General features: G+C 35.3%; 2 protein-coding genes across 4 annotated transcripts in view; one reads left to right on the forward strand and one right to left on the reverse strand.

Moving 5' to 3' along the window:
• Nucleotides 1–20,434, reverse strand: part of LOC128867601 (serine/arginine repetitive matrix protein 2) — a 63,135-nt gene extending 42,701 nt beyond the window's left edge. The window contains exons 1-3 of one of the 3 annotated variants that reach the window (XM_054109000.1): nt 20,120–20,434; nt 19,445–19,850; nt 2,741–5,368 (exon numbers count right to left, since the gene is read on the reverse strand). In XM_054109000.1, the coding sequence (XP_053964975.1) occupies nt 2,741–5,368; nt 19,445–19,849 (3,033 nt within the window). In that variant the 5' untranslated portion in view covers nt 19,850; nt 20,120–20,434. Of the gene's footprint in view, nt 1–2,740; nt 5,369–19,444 lie in introns of all 3 variants that reach the window. The other 2 variants (XM_054108990.1, XM_054109010.1) reach the window with 2 other exon arrangements.
• Nucleotides 20,435–23,255: 2,821 nt separating this feature from the next.
• On the forward strand, nt 23,256–24,251 carry LOC128857071 (40S ribosomal protein S13). Its single transcript, XM_054092637.1, has 3 exons — nt 23,256–23,364; nt 23,651–23,778; nt 23,849–24,251. The coding sequence occupies exons 1-3, from the start codon at nt 23,342–23,344 to the stop codon at nt 24,151–24,153; spliced, it is 456 nt and encodes a 151-aa protein (XP_053948612.1). The 5' UTR covers nt 23,256–23,341; the 3' UTR covers nt 24,154–24,251.
• Nucleotides 24,252–25,340: the final 1,089 nt, after the last annotated feature.

Raw genomic sequence — 25,340 nt, forward strand, 5'->3', positions numbered from 1 at the left:
GACCATTTAACAAAATAAGTAAAATAAATGAACGAATTTACTTCCTTAGATAAAGAATATTGTTTTATTGAAATTTTTGATTCTTAAAGTGAGAAGAAATTTATCGTACTGGGTTATGAGGCAAGGATATTATAATTGGAAATTAGATAACGTATGAAATTCTATTTGTCATACATTGAAATACTGCAGGTAATTTAAAAGCCCAAATGGATATTATTTATCAACAAGGCACTTCTTGCTTTAGAAAATCGGGAGACTTTTGCGCGCTCGATATAAAAATAATGCAACTTCTGCAAAATCAAGCGTTCGAGCACTTCGAATTTTGACGTTTTATGCGCGCGAAACTGCGAAAAACCGGTGTCAGCAAAATTTGTGATGGAAGAAGAAAAATAAGTCAAATTTGATTTTTTATTTTTATGAAATTATCACAATTTATTGTGCTCCCTAATTGCGCATAATTTTAGACACAAATGCATAGGGCTTCGTTTTTCTTGAATGCTTCAACTTCCGAGTGAGAAATATGTATCATCTGGATACAACTGAATTATTTTGAAGAAATTTACCGATTTTATCACTGCCTTCTTTCTTAAAATTTCGTCCTGAGGCACAGAAGGCAGAGAGCTTTTACACTGATTTTTTTTATATTTTAGTTATAAGTCACTGTCACTGAGCTCCAAGTTTATCAAGAAATCCATTTTAAATCTCGAGTAAATGCAAACCACGCAAATAATCCGCAATTTTGTGGTTAAGTATCAGCTGAGTATCTGTGACAGAGTTGCAGTATTTCAGTAATTATGTAATTGCACGAACAAGCCCTATATTTATTAGAATGCCGTTGTGTTAACCATTAATTGAAGAAAGCACAGAACATGTGCCGGTTGTTGTTGCTGTTGGATTAGCATAAGCATTCCCCACACATTTACGTGGAATACTCCTGGATTGACAGTCCTTGGCCGGATATAAATCCAGGTCGTTCCGGTAACGTAGAACCGACTGCGATGGATTGTAGCATGCGCCGGTTCCAGACAACAGTGTAGCTAGTTTAATCAAAAGCTGGGCGCTTATTATAATGATTGCATTTCAATTACGATAGCTGTAATTGTAGTCATTAAATAATATACGATCACATGCGACTACGGCGAATTGGTTACCATTACAATTATAATAATTGTAATCTTAAAACTTGAAGGACTACGATTACTGTAATCGTTGCCATGGAATCTATGATTGTGAATACTTCATGCAAACTATTATTATGATTACATTAATCGTAATGCTCAAAATATTATGGATTCCTTTATCGCATTACCGCAATCAAAATGTAATCGTAAACCTAAGTGCCTAGCTCTGATTTAATCGTAGCTCTATCAGAATTTTTTTATTTTAAATGAAGAATTTAAAAATTTAACTTTTGCTTCTATTCTGGAATAAAAAATCACAATCACGGGCAATGTCGGAAAGGTTAAAGGAAGAAGCAATCGTAAAAGTATAATATGCCCAGTGGGCCTAAATTCAAAAAAGCGATTCCAATGGCTTTTTACCCAACAATCTTTCAAGCAGAAATATACGTCATTGAGATATGCGTAAGGGAATGTCTCCTTAGGAAAATGAGAGAAACCCACATTTACATACTTTTAGATGGTCAGGCGGCTTTGAAAGTTCTTATATCAACTATAATCACCTCAAAAAGGGGTATATGATGACTACCTGCACCTTCTCAACATGTTAGGGAACTTCAACACAGTATTATTAGGTTGGGTTCCTGGACACGAGAGACATGGGAGAAATGAAATAGCAGACCATCTAACTAAAAACAAAGAGCAAACATGCCTCTAATTGAAAGAAAGAAGAAATTCGTTGAACACTGGCGATATCCGATCGGGCAGCGATAAGCGAAACAATTTCTAACGCCGGACAGAGGAATTTCTTCAAAGCTACTTTCACTCAGTAGGGTAGACTTTAGACTTTTAACTGATTACTTTACAGGCCACTCTAGCCTGAGATACCACTTAAACAAAATTGGCATTTCTGAGACCAGCATCTGCCGATTATGTGAAATGGGCACTGAAATTCGGAATACATTCTTTGTGAATGTCCTACTCTAGGCAGAAAACGGCTCCACTATCTTGATGTTGATGGTATTGACGTGCATCCATGTAAATTATGTAATAATTAATCCCATAAAGGTGCAAAATTAAAAATTAAAAAAAAACTTTAAAATATAGGGTATCGCAGCGGGCTTTGCACAATAGATCTTTTTTGATCGCAGTACGCGATTTGAAAATGCTTTAGAGAATTGCAATAATTATTTGTTTTCGACTATAAAAATGGTGTTACTTTATGCAAAGTAAATCTGACTCCTTTTCTTCTTCGTCTCTTTTTACAGAAGATTTAAAATAATATAATAATTTTTCCAGAAAAGACTTTTTTTTTCTAATTATAAGTCAACGTAATCTGCAGTAAAGTGGCTGTATAGTTACTTTGAAATAATATTCACTCTCTAAACGAAACCCTTTTCGACTTCTTTTTATTTAAAAAATTGTGACATTTATAAAAGTTCTGAACTTTTCAAAGCAATGAAAGTTCAAGCTCATATAATAAAATATATTAACCAGTAGTGGACGACCACCTTTGATCGCTTATTGCAGTCTCTATACACTTTTGCCATATTCGAAAAATGCATTGTATTTATTTAAAAAAAAAAAAAGTACTTTTTATTTGATTTTCTTTCAATTCATACCTTAGCTGCTTCACTTTCCGGTTGTGCTTGTGATTGTAATTCTGTAGATTTGGCAACTTCTTGTGATTCGGCAGAGTAAACCGAAAAGTTCGGACAATTCGAATCGTCATCGTCATTTCCATAATCGTTATTAAGTTGTTGGAATATTGGAGTGCCCCAAGGCATCGGAACGCCTGGCGGTGGCGCAGGTGGTGGTGGAACAGTCATAATCGGTCGAATGGATTGCATTTGTGAGTGCATTGCCAGTGGTGGTGGCGGGCCACTCATACCCATTGCTGGTGGCGGTGGTCCACTCATCGGTAGTGGCCCCATAATGGGAGGTGGTCCCGTCATGTGAGGTGGTGCCGACATTGGCGGTGGCCCCGACATTGGCGATGGGCCTGATATGGGTGGTGGTGGCCCTGACATCGGCGGTGGTCCGGACATGGGCGGCGGACCTGTCATGTTCAGTGCCCCTGAAGGTATGAGCGGAGAAGGTGTCACGACTGATTGTGCCCCCATTACGGGTGGTGGTAAATCGCCAAAGAGCTGATTTTCACTTAGCACATTCTGCTGTTGAGGTGGCGGTAGCCCACTAAATAAATTATTCCCATCATTGGGTGTATTTATTAACAGATTGCGTTGCTGTTGCTGCCTGTCACCGTCGTTCCGATGCATAAATGGCAACGAGTTGCGTTGATTGGGGTTGCGTTGGTTATTGCGTTGATTGAAGCGCATTGTGAAGGGTGAAAAATTTGAGCTCTGATTACTGTTGTTGTTTTGGAAGTTTTGATTACTAAAATTGAAATTGCCGCGACCGACCATACTGTTCGAATTGCCGCCACTATCACCACCTGTTGAGTGTCTGTATTGGCCGCCACTTCCACCGCCTTGGTTGCGATAATTATTTTGATTATTGTTGTTGTAACGATTGTTATAGTTACCTCCACCACCACCACCACCACCAGTACCGCCTCCACTTCCGAAGCTCTGATTACCGCCGCCGCGCGAATACACTGGCGCTTGTGTAACGCCCGCCAGTGGATTTATAGTGGAGCTTGACTGTTCGTTAGCATTGCCGTTAGGCGGAGTAGGCTTTTGCTGCGCATTTGAATCAGCGTTGACATTAGTATTGCTGTTATTACCGCCACTTGGCAGTTGCAAAGTGCCATCGGAACTGATATGCACATTTTCCATGTTTCTTGCCGCATTGTGCCAGCGGTCTTGCATGTCCATTATGCTCGACAACAAATCACCTCCGGTAGGTGCTCCAGTTTGTACGGGCAAGTCGGGCACTACAATTCGTCTATTGTTGCCTTGTAGTCTGCCCAAAAGAATGCCTTTGGCTGTTCGTTGCGATCCAAAATTGGAAATGCGTATTGATGTTTGTACAGCAGTGCCATGTCCACTCTCAAGCTGGATCTCATGATCAATACCATTATTATCGCTGTCCGAAAAGTATTCCAAATCATTTGCACCACCAAATAGTGAAAGCCCCGCCGAAGTGCCCGACAGGTGAGACGAGTATGTAGGATCTTTCTTGACGCCCATTTGTTCTGCTAAGCGCTTACTAGCCGTCATGCGTCCACCACTAGTGGTAGAACGAACCGCATTACGCGCTGATGCTCTGCGCTTGCGCCGACGTCTCTTAATAACTTTCTTAGTCGCTTTAATTGCGAACTTTTCATCGAAATTATTCAGATCATACTCAACAACATAGGTACGTCTACGCGCGCGACGGGGACGCCGCCGCCTAAGCTTACGTCTGGTACGGGTTGGCCTTGTGGTGCTTGATGTTGCGGTGGATGTGCTGTTTCGTGGCCGACCACGGCCACGACTTGTTTCCGTGTTGCCTGTTGCCGTGTTTGTAGTCGTTTCGATCAGTTCGGCCAGTCTGCGTGTTGTGCGCAATACAGCAGCGCGTATGCGTTCATTTTGGCGTGTACGCAATATGCGAGGCTGTTGAAGTTCCGTTACACGGAGAGCCGCTTCTGGTATGCCCATGTCCCGTATGTCCTCGTAGAGCAAATTTAAATCTTCAGACACATTGTCACTTTCAGCCGAGGGATCGAAGCAGTTATCGCAATACCATGAACCCTCTGGAATCTGAGGCAAAGCCGGTATTAGACAATCCATATGATAACCTTGATTACATTCATCGCACAACAGCATAACATCTTCGCGATCTGGGCTATTACAAATCTCACAATAAGTTACATCTTCATCAATGGGACCATCCTCCTCGTCGAGTATTAGCCCATTATTGATTCTATTAGGATCTACGTTAATTTCGCGCACGATTCTACGATTTTCATGACTTTCCCGCACAATAATCCGATCGAATTCGATACGATCTATAGGGCATGTTTGCACATTCTTGGACCAAGCCTCGATGCAGCTGGCACAGAAAATGTGTGCACATGTTGCCGGCGAACCGATTTCTTGCTGTCGAAAAGTGAGAAGGCAGATCGGACATTTCTCGAGCAGTTCATTGCTGCTACTATCCGAGTTGAAACCTGCCTCAATGTCATTGGTGTGCATGCTACTTTCTTTATCCGCTGCCTCATCATTTGAATGTATGGGCTCATCTTCAGAGATGATGATTTTCTTCGACGATTTGGTTACGCGCGTTTTTACCGACCGATTAATCTGTAAAATAGAAATAATAGAAGCTATTAGACTTGGTTTCGAATATAAAATAATAGAAGAAAAATAAAATAATTCATTCCATCAAAGAAAGTTTCAAATAGTTCGATGCCCATGAAAAGTAAGCACGAACCTCGGTACTTTATTAATTATAGAATATCATCATTGATTTCATTTCAATAATAAAAACTATTTACTCATGTTTTTTTGTGTTTGCTTGTTTAAAATTCTGCGATATCTAACATTTGCATTTCAATTTTACCAACAGATTCTTATATTAACTTCGTTCGCACATTTTTTCTCATAATAATTATCCAGCACCAAATTTTCGAAGAATAATTAATTATCAGAGTTGAAAATATTCATAATGCGTATGCGAACGCAAAATTTGCTTGCAAAAACTGGGCGAAAAAGCATTCAATACATTTGTAGAAGAATGATACTGGAGTGAAAGTTCTTGGAGGGATATGACATTCAGCTAATTGGCTTTTTGTTAAAGCGAAAAATTTGGGGAAATTAATATTTCAGGCTTGCTCCTAGTTCCCACCTATTATAAAGGGTTTTTCAGTAAGAGCGCTTCAACTTTTGAACTTTTTTGAATAAAACACAAACGGTTTGACTTTTTTAACTAATTTTTGTTTTATTATCGAGTTTGAACATATACATTAAAGTATGAAATTCGATTTCTTTTGCATGACCACCGCGTGCACGTTTTACGAAGTCCAATCGTTGAACCCAATTTTCGACCACTCTTTTGCATAAATCGGCCGAAATTCCAGAAATTTCGCGTTCAATATTGGCTCTGAGTTCACAAATCGTCGCCGGCTTGTTACTGTAGACCAATGACTTCACATAACCCCAAAACGGGACGGCTTGTTAAATGGACCGTAAAATGGCCGTAATGCTCTTAAAGTAGCAGCAACAGAACGATTATTTTCATAAAAAATTTGCACGATTTGCAATCGTTGCTCAAGTGTGTAGAGTTCCATGATGAAATGTATACTAATGAAGTTTACAAATGACAAGCGAAAAATAAAAAAATATTGCGTCGTTCGCCCTCCCTATCGGAAAAAAGCTGAAGCGCACCTATTGAATAACCCTATATAAGTATATATATAATTGGCGCGTATACCCTTTATGGGTGTTTGGCCTCCTCCTCCACAAATGGAGGGGCCAACAGTTTTAAGCCGACTCCGAACGGCAAATATTTTTTTTGAGGAGCTTTTTCATGGCAGAAAGACACTCGGAGGTTTGCCATTTCCTACCGAGGGGCGACCGGCTACGGCGGCTGATAATTAATTGAAATAAATTCATTGCAAGTGTTATGGGTACGCGAACGCCAAAACTTGAGAATTTGTGATACTTATCGAATTTAAGAATTCATTACACTCTTGAATACTGCTTGCGATAACAGATCATTACGTTACCCGATTAAAAATTCGTGGTATGTATTGATTGTTTGGTCGAGCTTTCGCTCCTATTTGAGGTGTGCGTTCCGTATAACAGTTTTATGCCACCTCCGAACTGGCAGATAATTTTTTATGAGGAGTTTTTTCATGGCAGAAATGCGCTCGGAGGTTTGCCATTGTCTTGATCAGAAGAAAGAAACTAATTAATTAGTTGCTACATAAGTTTATGCGAGGGGACACTTGAAGAGCCAATCGGTATCGTATTAATCTCTTAATAAAGCTGCCTTGTTATACTGGATCCAATGATGTATTTTTATATACCTACGAGCAGCAACTCGAACGAATCTACTGAGCAAAGTAGCTGCCTCCCTTCCGTTTCCACAGTAACGGAACGACCAGTATTAATTAATTAATTAATTTGGCCAAAAACGGTCACTTCAGCGCTGCCCAAAGATGAAAATAGATCTTCCTATGAAAATTATGGAGTGCAATGAAGTTAAAAAAAAATAATAATAATTTGCCGTTTAAGGGAGGCATAAAAAATGATGTGTTTCCATTTGTAGGACAACATCAATACGTAAACCACAAGTTATAGAAGCTCGGCCAAACATCCCACAAGGATGAATGCGCTGCACCATTTATATATTTTATAGCGGCCATTTGGTATAATCGGGCTGAAGTTACTCATCTACTTCGAAGATGAAACTTCAAAATGATAAAAAGTTTATTTCAAAGAGCGAGCCTCTTTAGCTATCTAAAGTATGCAACGATCTCTTACAATGACAGGTAATACTTTTCTATGACCAAAGGAATGGCGCTAAAAAGCAGTGGCGTGTACTAAATTTACTGGTATAACAACAACTAAATTTACGAAATAAAAATCGTATCTACATAGGGTCGATTATGGACATTTTTAAGCTTAGCGATAATCTAGGCTTATAAATTATTATAATCTTCAATGTGGAACTCTATTTTATTGCTTGTTCAGGTGAGATAGAACGGAAAACTAAAAACAAATGGCAGTAATCAGGTCAGTAAAGTAAAAAAAACAAAAACAAATTTAAAAAAATATTAAAAACAAAAAACAAAATTAAAAAAAGGTTAAAACAAATTGTATATAAAAAATAACAAATAAAAATTAAGTAAAAAAAATTTTTAAATAAAAAAATAAAAAAAATAAAAAATTTAATAAAAATTAAAAAACAAAAAGAAATAAAAAAAATATTTTATTGTGAATATTTTTCAGAAACAAATCTACAATACAATAGATCTATTATTTTAATTTTTATTTTGTGAGCTAAAATTAAATTATTACTGTTTATAATTTGCCGATATTTCGACATCAGTTAGAAGTTATCTTCAGAAACTCTTCGTTGCCTCATTTGATTCAAAATGCCTTAGCTCTTAAAGTACCGCAATCTCTATTTATAGCGTTCCAAAGTTTAGTTGATCTATATTTCCAGTGCAAATTTTCAAAAGCTTAAAATTTAAAACCTCTCTCTTGCAAATTGAGATTTGGTGATTTATCACATTTATACCTGACTCTACTAACCATCTGCCGGTAGATATAAAAACATTTGAAAATCTTAAATAATTTTAAAAGGCTTTCGTATCGCTACTGTAAACATAGAACATAGAGATTCAAAATTATAATTTATTAAATGTATCTTTTAGATCTTAAAATGCCTTCAGTGAATAAATAATTAAATATAATATATTTACAGTAATTTGTTGACGTATTCGACGGTCGAAATATCAAAACTCATATAAAGTCTTATCTGTGAGTTTTTTTTTCCTTCCCCTAAACGAAAGGGTATATAAATTCATATTTTTTTATATTTTCACCCACGCCAAATAGTTGGAGGAAAAAGTTGTTTATCATATAACTATCAAATTCGGCATTTGTAGGGGAAAACCAAAACAAACTCAACTTAGAGGAGAAATACGATCTAAATCTGTCAAGCAACTACTAAGTTACCGGAAAGACCTTACTTCATACCCGATTTAGGTCTGCAACCGCTAAAGCATTTCCAAAAAAATTATGGAAAATGTTTTATGCAATTAGAACAACAACACTGAATTAGACAACAGTGGATACTCCGGTACTGCAGATTTGTTGAAAATGGAGTCAAGTTTTGCATGAAGTTGTAAGTTTGTCTTAATTAATTTTTATAAAATGTATGTATGCACATATTTATGTGTATTAATATGAAGTGAACCCAACCTTTATATACAGTTACAACTTTTTTTTATTTATGTATAAGAAATAGGCTAATTTCAAACGCCCATGTGATGTTGTGTGTTCAAAAATTATATTTCTTTCATTATTTGCAGTAAAAACTAATTACATTTGGTAGACTGGAAGCAGTAGCTCTGACATTTGTTTGTTATGATGCGGTCATTCAGAAGGTGTGGCCAAGTTCACACCGTTAACCAGCTCTCAGCTATTTTGAAGGAGTCAGCTGATTTGCTGACCCAACAAGAGTTTACGACAAAACTGAGATTGTGTTGGTGAAATTTGAAAAAAATCAACGAAGGCATTGCTCGTCAATGATTGAAAGAGCGTAATCATACATGTGAAGTGGGTGGGCGGGCACAATTGTGCTGCCGAACACCAAAGACCAGGCAACCGCAGTTATTCTCAAAATTTTGTTTCGGATGGTCAAACCTTGTAACCTATCAACATTGGTTCCGTCTTGATGTTATCTTAAAAATTGTGAGTCCTACTGCTTTAAGAAGCCTTCGAAAGGTAAATGGTTTTTGCAAAAATACACACAATCCCGCTAGGTTCAAGTGCAAAAAATTTCATAGCAGATGCCAATATCTTCAATATCGGGCTAAATATTAACACATTTTCCATAAAAATATAGGATTTGTTACAATAATTAAGCTTAAAACTTAAGATTATTCAAACTTTTTATCAAAATTGTCGATGTTTAAAGACAACATATCGCACAATTCCTGATTTTTTGATGGAAATAATCGTCCGAATGAGTCGACAATTCAAAGGTTGGTGAAAAAATGTCTAGAAACTGGTTCTGTCGAGGATAGAAAAAGCACTGGCAGGCCAAAAACTGGACGTACTGTTGAGAATATTGCTGCTGTATTGCAAAGTGTTGCTGAACAGCCTTCAACATAGATATCTCGATGTGCTCAAAAATGACGTATTCATGAATCGACTGTTTACAAGAATTTAAGTTTTTTCAACTTTTATTTTAAAACAACATCTAGGGCTCGTCTTTTGAAATACCCTTTATAACGAAAGAAATTCACTAAATACCCATTTGTATAGAACCATATGAGGAATTCTAATTGTTTCACGCCGTTTCTGGAAAATAACGTATATAGCTACCTGCAAACTTTTCCTATTTTTTTGGGGAAACATATGAACTTTGCTTCCAAAATAAGCAACTTTTATTTTGAGGCAATGGAATGTTTGGCATTTTTGTAGAAACGGAAATATTGCTGTGTCAGACCATGAGTCTTCGAACATAACAAGGAGGAGTGGGAAGAGGCAATGCGTAAGGTACATATATGGTGGGTGTGGTACCATTGTCCATTTCTAATATTTTGATAACCGCCGTCGTGCTGAAAAATCATTTTGTCGTTTCTTTCTTTTGCTGGAAAGAAACCTGGTTTAATACGTTGATTCAACCTAGTACCCAGTATGGGATTCAAGTAATTAATATTTGCTTTGTCTGTCAAAAATAGTGTAGTCACTGGCCATCCAACTATTTTTGACTTTGGATTATCGTAAATCTTCATCTATTCCTATAAAAAGTTGACTTTTTATGAATAAAAAGAAATTATAGTGGCATCTTTTGGATTTTTTTTTAAATACTAGTCCAGCTTTGCCATACTGTGTATCCAATATGAAGATTATACCGAAAGCTAATTTCCAAGAATTCAATCGTTGCAAACGCTTAGTGACGATGAAAGACGTAATTTTATTAAAAATAAGAAATCGTCTATGAAAATCATTGACAAGAAATTGGTGGTCTTCAGAGGACCGTGATACGCACGTGCTGCTATAACAACAGTAACAACGCAAACTGCATTTGAAGCTGAAAGCAAAGCATCAGAAATCGATTATAGTCACTTAGGTCTCTACGACCTCCATCTTAAACAATAGTGAAGTCGCTCAAAAATTAAGTTGATTTTTAAAAATAATTTCTGCATACGATATTGAGAATTCTCTTTCATATAAAGGATGGATACTCAATGCGACAGCGAAAAATTCTTAAAAACCAATGACAACTTCGAGTAGTTTAAAACTTGCACTATATATACTAGTTTCGAATGGGCTATTAAACCACATAACCAGAATTTTTCTAAAAATTATGCAACATTTGGAAATTTTGAGGTAGTTTTTTGAAGTTTAGTAAATTTTTCTGAATTTTGTACAAAGTTTAGAGCTTTGAATCATATGGTTTTTGTTGTAGAATGTACTATACTTTTATAAAAACATAAAAAAATAGTTAAAAGTTGGTAATTCGTCGTGCTCCTATCAATTTGAATACAGGTGCGAAATTCGAATTAGTGGGCAAATATATTGATTAATACAAAATATTTTTTATGTAAAAACGTACTGGTTGTTTCCCTTAGTAAAAAGAAAATTGTTTAATATAGAGTGTATATATCGCCTTCTTATCTATATCTTTATTTCCTATCTGCCGGCCTTAATTTATACTGCACACAACTTCTTTGACTTTATACATTTCCAATAGCCTTTCAAATGAACTGTTGTAGCACCCTTCTAAGCCTTGTCCCAGTGACTCAGGTGTCAAGTGATTTGAAGGGGTTGAACGAGAGGTCAAACGTGCGTAAGATATTATAACATTTGAGGAGGTGATAAGATCACGGGAGATTACTTCAAATTTTAATATGTCGAGGTCACCGTCATCGTTTAGCGCTGCAGCTTCTGATGGACTTTGCCTGCCAGCATGATTTGTCTCCATTCATATCCGTCACTTTGTGTTATTGTTTTTGTTGCAGTAGTTTACCACGCCCTGCTAGGCGCGATGAACAAACCGGTCGTAATCGTCAATCTCATCTAACGGACTCGAAGGAAAGCCTGCCATCCCAGAAAACTAAGTCTTAGTCTCTCGCTTGTTCTTCTCTTCCGGTGTTGTGGTTGTTATTGTAGAAGGGCATAAATATCGCCCATACATGTACGGGGAACGCTGCCGCTAGTGCTTTGCCGGATATAAATCCGGGTCGTTCCAGTAGCGTAAAACCGACTGTCTTGGGAACGTCTCTACCTGCTTTAGTTCTTATTTTGAGCTACCAGCTCTTTTTCTTAAACAGCTCTAGTGTGAGCATTACATTTTAATTCTAAATGTGCGAGATTATAAGATCGTTATTAAATGTTAAATGTAAAATTAACAGTAATTTTTTCAATTCTAAGAATTTTTTATATACATACATATATACTAGGTTTCAGAATTCAAAAATTTTATTTAAAATTTTTCAAGCAAATCTTACACAGATGTTTGGTTTGTTAGCACAAATCATTGGTTTTTAAAAGTAATACCACCCTGAAATTTTCGAGATATATTTTTCAAAATTTTTTTCGTGCATAATTTTAACGCGCATCGACCTTTGAGTCAAGTAGATAACAGCATCGCTTTATTTTGTATGAAATTTTTTAACACAATTAATAATTTTTTTTTTTTTGAGTTTATTTTTGTTCTGTTTTTTATTGCTTAAATTTGGTTTTTTGATGTTGTGTCAAAATGAAATTTTTTGCCTGGGACTGATGCTTGTTTAAGTATAGAGGAGCAATGATTCAATTATTTAATTGAGTTCAATTATTTTATCGAGGAGTTATGATTATTTGAAGACAATTCTGGAAGAGAGAGGAGAAGGTTTTTTTCTTCTTCTGTGCTTTTCTCGAGACACAATTTTTCAAAACGGTAAGCAAAGCAAAATAACTCAAATAGTTTTTAAAAACAATTACTTCCGTCTACGATTCCGTTTCAGCTAAAAACTGTGATCACACGCACCATGAAGGATTGGGCTGGAATACTGCCTCAACCGGAACCAAGGCGAATCTACTAAAGGTGGTATCGGGAAATCAGCTGATTTGTTGTTTTGTTGTCAGGGCAGAATCAAACAAAGCTAATTTATTCTGTTTTCTACTTTGCGGTGGCAATCAAACATGCAAAACATTGTTTTTGGTCCAGTACCACCACCTCCAATGAATGTGCCTTCCTCGGAGCAAATTATATCCAACATTAAAAAATGTTTCTTGTTTAAACCTGCTTTTAAGTTCAATCAATTTCTAAATGTAAATAAATGGCGAAAAGTTCTACGTCTAATAGTAAAAAAAACTTAACAAAAAAACGCAACATACCATTTCAGAGTGAGCAGTGCGTTCAAAAATGCAAATATGGCAGTACTGCAAATGCAACGCGTTCTTAAACGTCATTTTTGTATCAAAAGTCGTGCATTATTTGCAGCAAAAATTTTCACACTGCCAATAAATACGCTAGTACAATGTCTGATAAAAAGTGGGTATTTAATTATTTATTTTAGCTTTTAATAAAAAAATTGATGAAAAATACGATATTTAAACTTTATTTTATTATACTTTTCTTGGTTTTAGTGATTACTTTAGTACATCGGAGATAAAATTCCTGCTCAGAGTCCGACTGAGCATGGAGAACGAGTTCACGTCGGGAAGGAGGAAAAAGAGCGTGCTCTGGGCTAAGGTCGTAGATGAAGTAAAAAAAGTTAATAAAGATTTAAAAATAGATAGCAACATCGCCCAGCGAAAATTTTCTAATTTACTCATCACATATAAGCGAATTAAAAAAAGATATTAAACTTTTGATATTAAACTTTTGACAAGATATGTCCTGTAAAGCTTAAAACACGGTTTTTTTTTTCTTAAATTTAATAAAAGACTATCGGTTTTTTCCTCACATACATCATCCATGACCAAACTTAGTAACAATTCCATTTTACTGCACCGCGCGTTCATAAATGCAACAAATCTATTTGCAATTTTTCAACAAATCTATCAGTTGCATGAATTGTCACATTGACAGTGCTGCCAGCGCTGCAAGTACTGCGCATTATAATGCGTTTCTGAACATAGCCGTAGTCAATGTTTTTTGTGTTTGATTATTAGAGTGACAGACTTTGGCGTATACGAAATCGGGTTAATTTGATGCGAGGACATAGACCCGATGTTAACTCCATCTACTCTACTATACTCTACTCTATTTCAGTTTATGGCATTTTTTTGTAATAAAAAAATCGATTTCTCGCACTCAAAAGTACCCAGTGCCCCATCAACATAAATTTTATCATTTGTTAGTGCGCCAAGGCTGGATGCAATCAAATTTACCAGCAGTGAAGTTCAGCCATTTTATAAGTGAGTGTAAATAACAGCGACTACTACAACAAACTCCATGTAAACATAAGTTTGTGGCTCTCTCCTCACCTAGCGGTACAATCATTTATGAAGCAGCTAGTTGCCAACACCCTGTTGCAGGCTGTTTATTATTATTATTAATGCTTTTTACTTTTTTGCAGTATAGAAATTCAGAAAATGTAAACTGATATTTAAAAACTGCGTTGAAGTAGGAAGAAACTTCAGCGGACGTTTACATTTCTTTACACTTATGTTGGAAAAGGAAGCTTGAAGCCTAAATAATCACATATGAAATTCAGCACCTTCGAATGCAAATTATGGTACTTAAATTTCAGTGCTTCACCAGTAAGTTTCGACAAGTAGATTGGATGGCTATGCGAAAAAAACACACGAAACCCTTTTGCTATTAAAACATTTCTAACTTTTTTTGAAAAAATGCTGATGAAATGAAGGTTATGCCTCTGTTGCCTGTCCTGCCACTACCAACAGGAAGACATCTTAAACTACAGAGGAGTTCTTTACTTAAAAGACTTGCATTAATATCGCATAAACCCTCGGGACACAGCAAATGTAGCGGATGGAAAAGCTAAGAGATGGAATTGGCACTTGAATGAAGAAACTCGCTTAGATATTTTTACTTCAGGTAAATACTTCAAATACTCCGAAAACGGAACGACCCGGATTTATGTATATCCGGCAAGAACTGTTTATGTTGCTACAACAACAAGATAGGTAGGATGGTTAGGGTACACTGCAAGTAGCACGAGTGCCGTTTTGACACAATAATGTATACTACCTGCAAAAAATTTCATAATTTAAAGAAAGAAAACTTATGTCGTGCTGTTGATGCAGTGGAGGAAACGGTATCTAGGCTGGAGAATTGCCTCAGGGTATCGCCGCAAGGCACACTGAGGAACTTTAAGCGCCTAGCCGCCAGACCCAGACATTTGCAAAGAAATTGTTTAACGTCTCTTTCTGCACCATCCACTCTTGGACGAAGATGCCAAATCATTATATTTGAACATTTTATTAGGTGATCTATTACAGCCATTTATAATAATTATTATATTACGTTCTTAGTTTTAGAACATTAGGGGAATAGAGGTGTATTTCGGCCACAATTTTTCAAAGAAAGAATTTCCTGTACTATTGAACTCGAGATTTAGTTGAGTTAGATGTAAGTTTGTAATTTAATTATTTTTTAGTTTTAGTAGTAGTAGTTTTCTTAAGGGGTAACACCACTGTACACGCGCAAAATAAACACGATTTTTAAAGAATTTTTTTGTATAGAAGAAAAAGGAAAACAATCACTCTGTTTGGGGAAGTTATTACTTATATACTAAAATACAAAACTACAGAGTTTGATCGAAAAATTTTACAAAATGGCGGCATTGGAGACATTTTTGTAATACGGTTTCTCTTGAAGGAGCTCCGCGGCACGCAGCACAGAGGGTGCAAATTTTAATCTGGAACAAAGAAACATTTTTTTTCTTAATCTAGATAAGAATAACTAGAGAAACACGTAGGGGATTTAAAAAATATTTATTTTTGTGGAATTAGCAAGCATTTGAAGGAAAAAACTCTATTTTGGACTAAAAAAACGGCACTTAAATAATTATAACAATCGTTTAAATTAATCTATCGAAAATCCCCTACGCTCTTCTCTTAAGAAGGTTATTATACAGACGTAGTGAAAACCCTGATTAAAAATATTTAAAATTGTTTGAGTTATGCTGCGTGCCAATTTCAGAAAACGTGTTTTGAGAAAAACGCGCTTAAAGTTTGGAAATTTGGCGAAGTTGTTAGGTAGCAGTCACTAACGTTTGGTTGAAAGCTTAAAATATTTATGAAATAAACTTCGGTAACGTATACAACTTTTTGTACTGTATTTTAAAAGGTTCAAAGAGTTTTTTAAGCTTATAAAAAAAAAAAATCAATTTTTTGAAATTTCTACAGTGGTGTTACCCCTTAAGGACTTCCTGAATAAATGAAATAGAAGCTATCCTTCAAAGCTATCTGCAGTGGGGAGGTACCATAAAACTGTATATTCCTCCCTCTTGGAAAACAAATTTTATTTCGCATTTTTAAAGTATTATTTAAGGGTCGCTACCAGCAAAAGAAAAATTAGAAAAGGAAAGTTAGGAGAGAATATTATTTTTTCAAATTTTGAACAGATAAAAAAAAAAAAATGCCTCTGTTATAGGTGATAGAAGCGAATGGCCAATGATGCGGCTACTTTTCAAAAGTCAAGTAAACAGAGTACACTTTTACACGACAGAATAACGCTAAAATGAAAATAGTCGAGAATCTAGGCGCGTATTTTGAAATACTCTTTAGAATTAAGAAATTTTGACAATATTTGAGCTTTTTTTTAATTTTCATTAATTTTTTTATAAAAATATATATATCTCTGCCTGCAATATGATATCAAGATCATACAATCTAATAAATAAATATCATACAAATCAAAGTTTCACATTTTGTATCAGATTTATGAAATTTTTTAAAAATTTTCATCAAAATTTCAAACTTTTAAATCAGAAAAGGTTGAAGTGGTTATAACAGCATAAACATTCCCCATACATACATATACGGGGAATGCTGCAGGAGTGACAATCATTGGCCGTATATAAATTCCGGCCGTTCCGCTAACGTAGAACCGACTCTCGTGCCGAAAAAGGCTTGTTGCTTTTGAAAATTGTTTTTCCTTGAAAGAGTTGCGCATTTTCTTTTTGTAACGAATGACCATTTTTTTATAAATTTAAAATGTTGATGAAAATTTGTAGTATTTTTATAAATTTGTACAAAGTTTCGAACTTTACATACATATGAGTTTTGTTGAATTATATTAAAAAATATATATAATTTAATATATATAATATATTTTATAATATTAGTTTCGGGGAAAAGAAATCCATTATTCTCTAGTTATATAGCTGCAGTGATCGATATCTGGTAAAGTATCACACTAAAAAAATTGTTTGCTGTTTTTTGTTCCATTCAGTTGTGAGTTACACGGTGCTAAAATGGAGGTCGGCTGAGGGAAAATTCGGTACATTTTAGTTTTTTTTCTTTGATAAAGTCGAAAATGCAAGCCATGCTGCTGAAATTGTGAACGATTCTGATTATATAACAGCTAATTACATGCAATTTTGGTTCTGTCGAAATTTAGTTTTTATTGATTTCAAAGACAAAATTGTTCAAAAATGATTACAATTTTAACATATATATATTCACTTTAGCTTGATATGACCACCTTTTGCCTTAACTATAGCCTTCAAACGGTCAAAAAATGAGTTGCATGCTGCACGAATGTGATCTTGAGGTATTTTGGCCCATTCTCGTATAATCGCTTTTTTCAGCGTATACATACTGGCATATTTTTTAGTCCTCACCTTGCTTTCCAAAATGGACCAGATGGAATAGTCCATCGGATTCGCGTCTGGCGAATTCAAAAGCCATTGTGTAGACGAAATGAAGTGTGGACCATGATTTTTTAATGGCCTACGACCGAAATGTTTGCGTTTCCACGGCTCTAAAGCCGCTTCTAAAACATTTTCCCGATTATAAGTCGCATTCACTTCGACACCAGGCTCGATAAAAACGATTGAAGAGCGGTCACTGCGGCCCAAACCATTACTTGCGATGGGAAATTGCTTCGAGTGGCCATACGTAGGCTCAAATTCTCGAATGAACGTTCGGTCAAGTAAACACAATCGTTTTGAGTGCTTATGCATTTTGTTTTGCTGCGGTGAAAGATCGTGTGCTTTTTGGAACTTGTAAGTCTTGTCCTTAGCTCATTTTTCAATGTCTTGCGATATTTTCAGTTCTTTGACCAATTTTCTTCCACTTCGACGTGGGTTTCATTCTAGGCGAGCCTTCACTTCCCGAACCATTTCTGGCGTTGTTGCGGGTTTTTTTGGTCCACCTCCGTAGCGTTTTGCAATGCTACCAGTATCTTTGTGTCGTTTTATAGTGCGATACACAAACATTTTATTCACTTTGGGGTGACTGAGCCCACGAACTATGGCTGGTTGCCATCCAGCCAAAAATAACGCATTCACACTATTACGTTTTAATTCCATCACAGAAAAAAAAAATTCAAAAAAACAGAGACTCAAATGCTTTTGATGGCTTATAAACAATATATTGAACTGTCAGTAGAACAATTTTGACGTTGATGTCATAAGCTGCTTTACAGATACAAGCAGTGTGAAGTTGGTAACACTTCATATCGTTCACCCTGTAAAATCACAGAAATAATCGAAGGCAAAAAGGTCAAGGCATGTTAGTAGTCGTAGCATCACCCAGGAGCTAAAAATCGACCATAAAACAGTTTTAAATCATTGGCGCAAAAATAATGGATCTTTTACCCCAAACTTATATATGTGCAGAAAATACCACTAGCACTTCTTCTATGCAGCGTAAAAAAACCAAGGCGAAATCTATTAATATAATTTCATTAACTGTGTTTAGAGAGTAATACTAAATTTAAAGCCGAAATGGTTCCATTGCAAAATTGTTTTTTTTTTCTTTTTTTTTTTGTAAACTTTTAGTTTTTTGAGTTATGCCTTTCTTGTAGCAAATGAAAATTTCTGAACAAAATATATTGTTAAAATAATCATGCTTACATATGTACTTAAGAGATGTAATGGTTTTTTAATATTCATTAAAATAATTTTAAGCTCTAAGTTTAGGTTAATTAAGGAAAGCATTTAAGAAATTTACCTAGTTAAACATTTTATGAACTCCGAAACATATTTGTATATCTAAGCTGCAATAATAAATAAGAAATCGTGAAATTTCCCAAATGGCGCTTAAAACTTACATTGAAGATCCGACAAAAAAGTGTAATAATATTTTACAGCATTTCCAAGACGAATCCAATGGAAAATAAAAAATATGTTTCTTATTTATAAAACCACCATTTTAAACGGTTATACAAAAGCAGATAAAATCTAAATGCAGAAGTGTTGTTATTTTTTGTCAAAATAAAATAGTGTTTTTAAAACAAAAAACTCTGATGTTCAAATACTTAACACGATTTTCTTAACTGGTTAGGAATATCCATTTCCTTAGATTGTAACTTTATGGCGACGTAACGGTTATAAAAACGTTACAGAGCTTTATATTAAATATATTAGATACATATGTATGTGCATACATAACAACTTAATTATTTCACAATCTATAGGATACATAACTCATGAATGCACCAAGTATTACAATTTATAATACAACTTATTGCTAGGGATTAAACGTTTTTGTAATCGAATAATAATCCATTACCTCACTGCCACTTGAAGTCCCATCCGAATCGCTACCGTCCAGGTAGAGCCTATTTGTGCGTCTGTTTCGCAGACGCTTTGACATATTCCTCTGAATGTCATCCGACTCTTCATTTTTGTTTAATTTTTTTGATCCAGTTCGTCGCGCTCTCGTAGAACTTGATGGCGACTCGTTGGCAATGTTCATGTTTTCTTCTTTACCATCGTCGCTAGATGCTTCTGAAGCCGAAGAAATATCTTCGTCACTATCATCGAACTCGATGCGCATGACGAATCGACGTTTTCTGCCCTTCCTACTTTCAGCGCAATTACCACCATCACGGTTGTAGCTTCCTCGAGTATTGCGTCGATTTTTGCTACACGAAGGACGTGGCTCGATATCACTATCACCAGAATCGTCAGCCATTCTAAATTATTGCAATATACAATACAATTGGTATGTACATGGATATGAAATTTGCAAACTATATAGATATGCCCCCTTTTTCTTTCTGTCTATTTAGTTTCGCTTTTTGTCTATAGGTAACACGAAAAAGAGCAAAAAATTGTTACCGCAATACCTTTCTGGGCATTAGCGGTACTTCACAAAATTGTATATCTCAGAATTTAATTGGAAAATAGCGTACGTATTAAAATTATATTTTCATTAACGAATTAAATATCTATTGAATAATACTTTTTTCACTACAGCTTGATGAATGTAGCCTCAAGATTCTTTGCAATTGTATCTTGTTCTAGGCGTGAAAAAATATGCACTTTTTCAAACGCTTTTTGCTATGGTTTTACATAAATTCTTTAACACTTTTTTGTTTCACAAGGTGTATTGGAAATTGATGAACGTTTTTCTTGATAATTTGATAAATTTACACAAGTTTTTCCTCAAATTTGTATACAATTTTCTCTAATGCGTTTAAAGGTTTTTCACACAAACTCAGCCATTTTCATTTTTCTGCAGCCAATTGTAATCGTGTGCATTTATTCTTATTAGTGTGTGTTATATTAGTGTATACATATACGAAAATATGCCGATATTTTCGAAGTGTGAATGAAGTGGAGAAAAACTTCAGAGGAAATTATTTCTTTGTTGGTAGTACTGATTGTAGACTCGTAGCAAGGTTGCAATTAGATATTTTGTTTGACTCAAATATAAAATAAATCAAAATATCGAATTTGTTTTAAAAGAAAACGAAAATATTTATGTTGTATAAATGTTTTTCTTAAGTGCTTAATTGACGTGCTTTAAACAATTACAAAGAGTTTTTATAATTCCATTGTTTCGAAAATAAGAATCAGTACTTAGAAATAAATAAAACGAAAGCACTTCTGAACGAAAGGTTGTACGTCAACTAATTTACGTGTGTTATTCCTAACAAGGTTTATATATTTTCATAAATCTTCTGTACAAATTTATATAAATGTATATTGTGAATTTTATTTAAGGATATAACATGATTCGAAGTTGTATATGACAATACATCTTCAAATTCTTATGAAGTTTTCCTATAATTAATTTCAAGCAGAGTCATTGGAAAGCGAAACATGAAAGTTTTTTTATAAGAATTGTGATCAGCTGATTAACTTTTATATTAAGATGTCAAGTCGATGATGAGATTGTAAAATTGTGGTAGTGTTAGCAAAAGGAAGCGAGGCTGTGTGTGAAACCAGGTTTTTGAACATGTAACATCCAAGTGCCCTGGAAATTTCAAAAGATCGATTTTTTGTTTTTTCGATATTTTGAAAGTATGGTATCTTAAGAATATACTGTGAAATTTTCATGTAGAAATTCCCAATATCCTTTAACTAGGTAGAGAGCTGTCACACGCTCCTGTACCTCAAACTTAAAACTCATTTAAAGGGCTTTTCAATAAAGGCGGGTAGATGTTGAAATGGAATAAAATGGCGTTTGCTGTGTGGCACGTAGCGTCCTCCTGCTGGAACGCTCATTTTGATAATAAAGTTTTATCATTTGAACGTGCTGTTCAATCGTGTAACTTCCCATGATGATTTGGCATAAACAACTGAATAATAAACAAAAGATTTGACAGATATCGCCTAAACAAAATGGCTGCCACAGGGCGCCAAAATCGACCCTCGCCAATTGAAAAACCCTTTATCTCGAAACAACTTTTATCGGCCTGGTGTTGTCAAAAAAAAAAAAAATTTCCACCGAATCGTCTGTAATTTTAATATTTTTCGCAACATAAAAAAAATACGATTTTTAGAGTGCCAAGTTCAAAATCGCGCCATTTTGTCAAGTTTTTTTTTTAAATCTAGTAGCGGGACACATCATAGCTACAGTCATACTGATTAATAACTTTTCTGTTTTTTGTGTTTCAGATTAATAGAAGAGCCAAAATGGACAACACCGTCCAGGTCCAATTTTTCGGTAGGGTCAACGTGAGCGCCATTTTTTAAATTATTAAAACTAAATTTTTTTTTTTTTGTAAAATAAGTTAAATAAAAAGCCCTGCAATTTTAAATATCGTTTTTTATTTTTTTATTGTAAAAACAAATTCCTGAAAATACCCTAAATTTTCGAACCCTCCCTTCTAGCAGTCGCCGCAAAATGACCGCAAAACTTGTTTGGTGTTGCCAGCAATTTCTTCTATACGTCAGCTCGGCAGTTTAGTATAATTCATATTCTGCTCTGAATGATCTTTGAAAATTGTCCTTCTGATGATAATATGCTGATTACAAGTGAAAAATAAGAACTGTTGAATGGACTGTGCTTCCAAAATGCACTAGATTAATTAATGATTCAAATAAGAACTGAGAAACATTAGAAACTGAGTGGAAAGCTATCGTAGCAAAGACAATGCCTGAGCTACCTCGATGTATTGGTTATGTTGATTGGTCTGAAATGAAGCTAGCAGAAATGGCGGTTATAAATCACGGCCCGTTTTTTCCCAAAAAAAACCCTTTGTCCATTCCATTAAAATACAAATTCGTCAAGCAAGCTTGAGCCATCGTAACAGTGTTCACGATCACTTATTTGCAAAAATTCAGCAAGGTACTTTTTGAAGAAACAGTGCCGGGCTGGTGATTCTGCTTATCCAGTTGGTACCAACTTCATAGCCCAATTTAGACAAAATACCGAGTTAACGAAGGACGAAAGGGACAAATTCAAGAAATGCTTTTTTATCAGCAAAAAGTTTGTCAAAAATCAGCGGGATTTTTCAGAACATTCACAATAGCGCTTCATCAAATTTAACAGGCTATAAAACTGCATACCAAAAATTTTGCTGGATATTTTAATTAAAGAGTTTAAGCTTTTGATGGAATTTATTAGTAATAAACACTACAACTTAGTTTTTCCAATGGCTGGTTGTCGCGTAGAAAAAAATTAAAATTTGTTGTTCCGCTTCAGTAAATATTTTATAAGGCGCTTTCGTTTCTTGTTCTGAAAAATTAAATATAATTGTTTAATTTAATTTCCAATTGTTTACACAAACATTTTTTAATACACAAAATAATTCTTAGTTTAGAGCAGCCATTGTGTTCAAATTTAATAACGGAAAACGTTCGCGATAAAATAAAAATATTTTCTTGGTGTTGTCAAACAGCAACCCTTCTGCGAGGTTTCAAAATGTAGACGCTTAAAAACATGCCTTCGAGTGTCACAAAATGTAGACGGCATAAGTTTTCTGTTTTGGATGGAAAACAAAAACACCAAAGGTGCTACGGTTACAAAATGCAGACGTCTAAATTTGCAGTCAAAATTTGGAACGATCTGTGAACACCCATAAGTTTTTAAGGCAGCAAGTGCATTCTGTTTTGTTCTTACTTATTTTTGACAGTTGTTGGCGTATTGCAAGTTGGCAGATCTGTGGCAGACATCTTTGACATAACTCTCCACTTCCGTTCCGTTCTTTTTGGTGTAGAATAAAAATCTATAAAGATGGGTCGTATGCACGCTCCTGGGTAAAAATTTATATTTAACTAATTTTTATATGATTCCAACTCAAAATTGTAAATTTACAAGCATATTTAGATATTGTCCAGTGTATTTTGTGTATTAAACTTTCTAAACACGCTTGTGCAGCATTATAAACTTATGTTGTCATGGGTCCATGTGGTGTTCGCTAGTCGAGCTATATATTGACATTCGATTTCTAATAAATATTATAATAATAATAATACGCTAATAATACATTTTTTTCTACTTTACATGCGCCATTAATTTGTTATTGTAACCGTCGTTCAACAGTAAGGGTATTTCCCAATCAGCACTTCCCTACAGACGTACGGTGCCTTCTTGGCTCAAATTGAATGCCGAAGATGTGAAAGATCATATCAAGAAATTGGGCAAAAAGGGCATGACTCCTTCCAAAATTGGTTAGTATAAATATTTGTTACAGTTTCACAGGTTGGAAATTCTATAATATTTATTTTCATTTACGCGCAGGTATCATTCTTCGTGATTCGCATGGTGTGGCACAGGTACGTTTTGTGAATGGTAATAAAATCCTGCGTATCATGAAATCCGTTGGACTCAAACCCGACATCCCTGAGGATTTGTACCACATGATCAAAAAGGCTGTTGCCATCCGTAAGCATTTGGAGCGTAATCGCAAGGACAAGGATGGTAAATTCCGTTTGATTTTGGTTGAATCCAGAATCCACAGATTGGCTCGCTACTACAAGACAAAGAGTGTTCTGCCACCCAACTGGAAATACGAATCCAGCACCGCTTCCGCATTGGTAGCTTAATTATATTCCACGACAACAACTTCGTTGGGATGTTTTATTTTTTTTACATGTAAAAGATACATAGAACGTGAAATAAAAAATGTGAGATATTAAGTGTACAGTGATTTTGGTAATATTTGAAATGGTGCATGGGGCGAAGTTCGCAAGTGTTCACTTCTGATATTTTTTCTTCAATAAATTGTATACCATTTTAATAGTATTAAATAGTTCGTGGGCCAACTTTAGGCTATATTTTTGGAAAATTGAGCTGGGCAGAGCGCTTGTGAAAGTGTTGCTACATCTTTTTGACATTTGCTGCGAATTAATTGGTTGTTTATAGTTATTTTAGTTGGGTTTTTCGATTCAAAGCTGGCGTTAGCGAGTAAAAATTGAAGTATTGCCGACTCAGCAGAGCACAGAGTTAAAACATTTTGATTATTTAGGATGGCGGTTACTGTAATTGTAATATTTTGTAGCATCAAGATCACAATAGTAATAATGATAAATACGGTAACAGATATATTAATTGTAATTGAAAATATATTACGCTTGAATTAATTGTAATTCAAGAAATGTAGTGATTACAATCATAGTATTCTTCCAATACTTGGAGGGGGAAATATTTAGTTAAATGTCCTGTAGGAAAAGGAGCTTCATTGCAGTAGATGCCGTAGAACCCGAGAGCGCCTGATGGCGAGAGTAGCATGTAACTATAAACGTGTGTGGCTCACTCTCTGTGAGTCTTAAGACGCCGCCACCCATTGCACTGATTGCATCTAACCGTTCTTGAGTTCATGTGGAGCTGTTTTTGGTAAAAGCAAAAGAAATATACTTCGGGTCCACGTTTAAGTTTAATGCCAGCCGTAAACAAAAGAGTTTGGAGCAACCTAACTGATGATTTTCTCGAAAGCCGATAGAGAAGGGGTGAAATTCGCAGAGTTAATTTACTGCGGCGATAGCCATTGGCGATCCGCCCTTCTATATGGCGCAGAATCTTGGACGATGACGACAGCTGATGAGGGTGCACTGGGAGTGTTGAAGCGAAAAATTCTCTGAAAAATCTTTGTTCTATTCGCGTTGGCTAGAATGAGTTTCGCATCCGATGAAATAGCGAGCTGTATGAGCGATGTGGACATTGTGAAGTGTATTAACATATGGTAGCTTCGCTGGATTGGCCATGTCTCGAGAATGAACGAAAGTGCTTCGGC

The sequence above is a fragment of the Anastrepha ludens genome, chromosome 2 (genome assembly GCF_028408465.1).
Source record: "Anastrepha ludens isolate Willacy chromosome 2, idAnaLude1.1, whole genome shotgun sequence".
NCBI classification, from domain to species: Eukaryota; Metazoa; Arthropoda; class Insecta; order Diptera; family Tephritidae; genus Anastrepha; species Anastrepha ludens.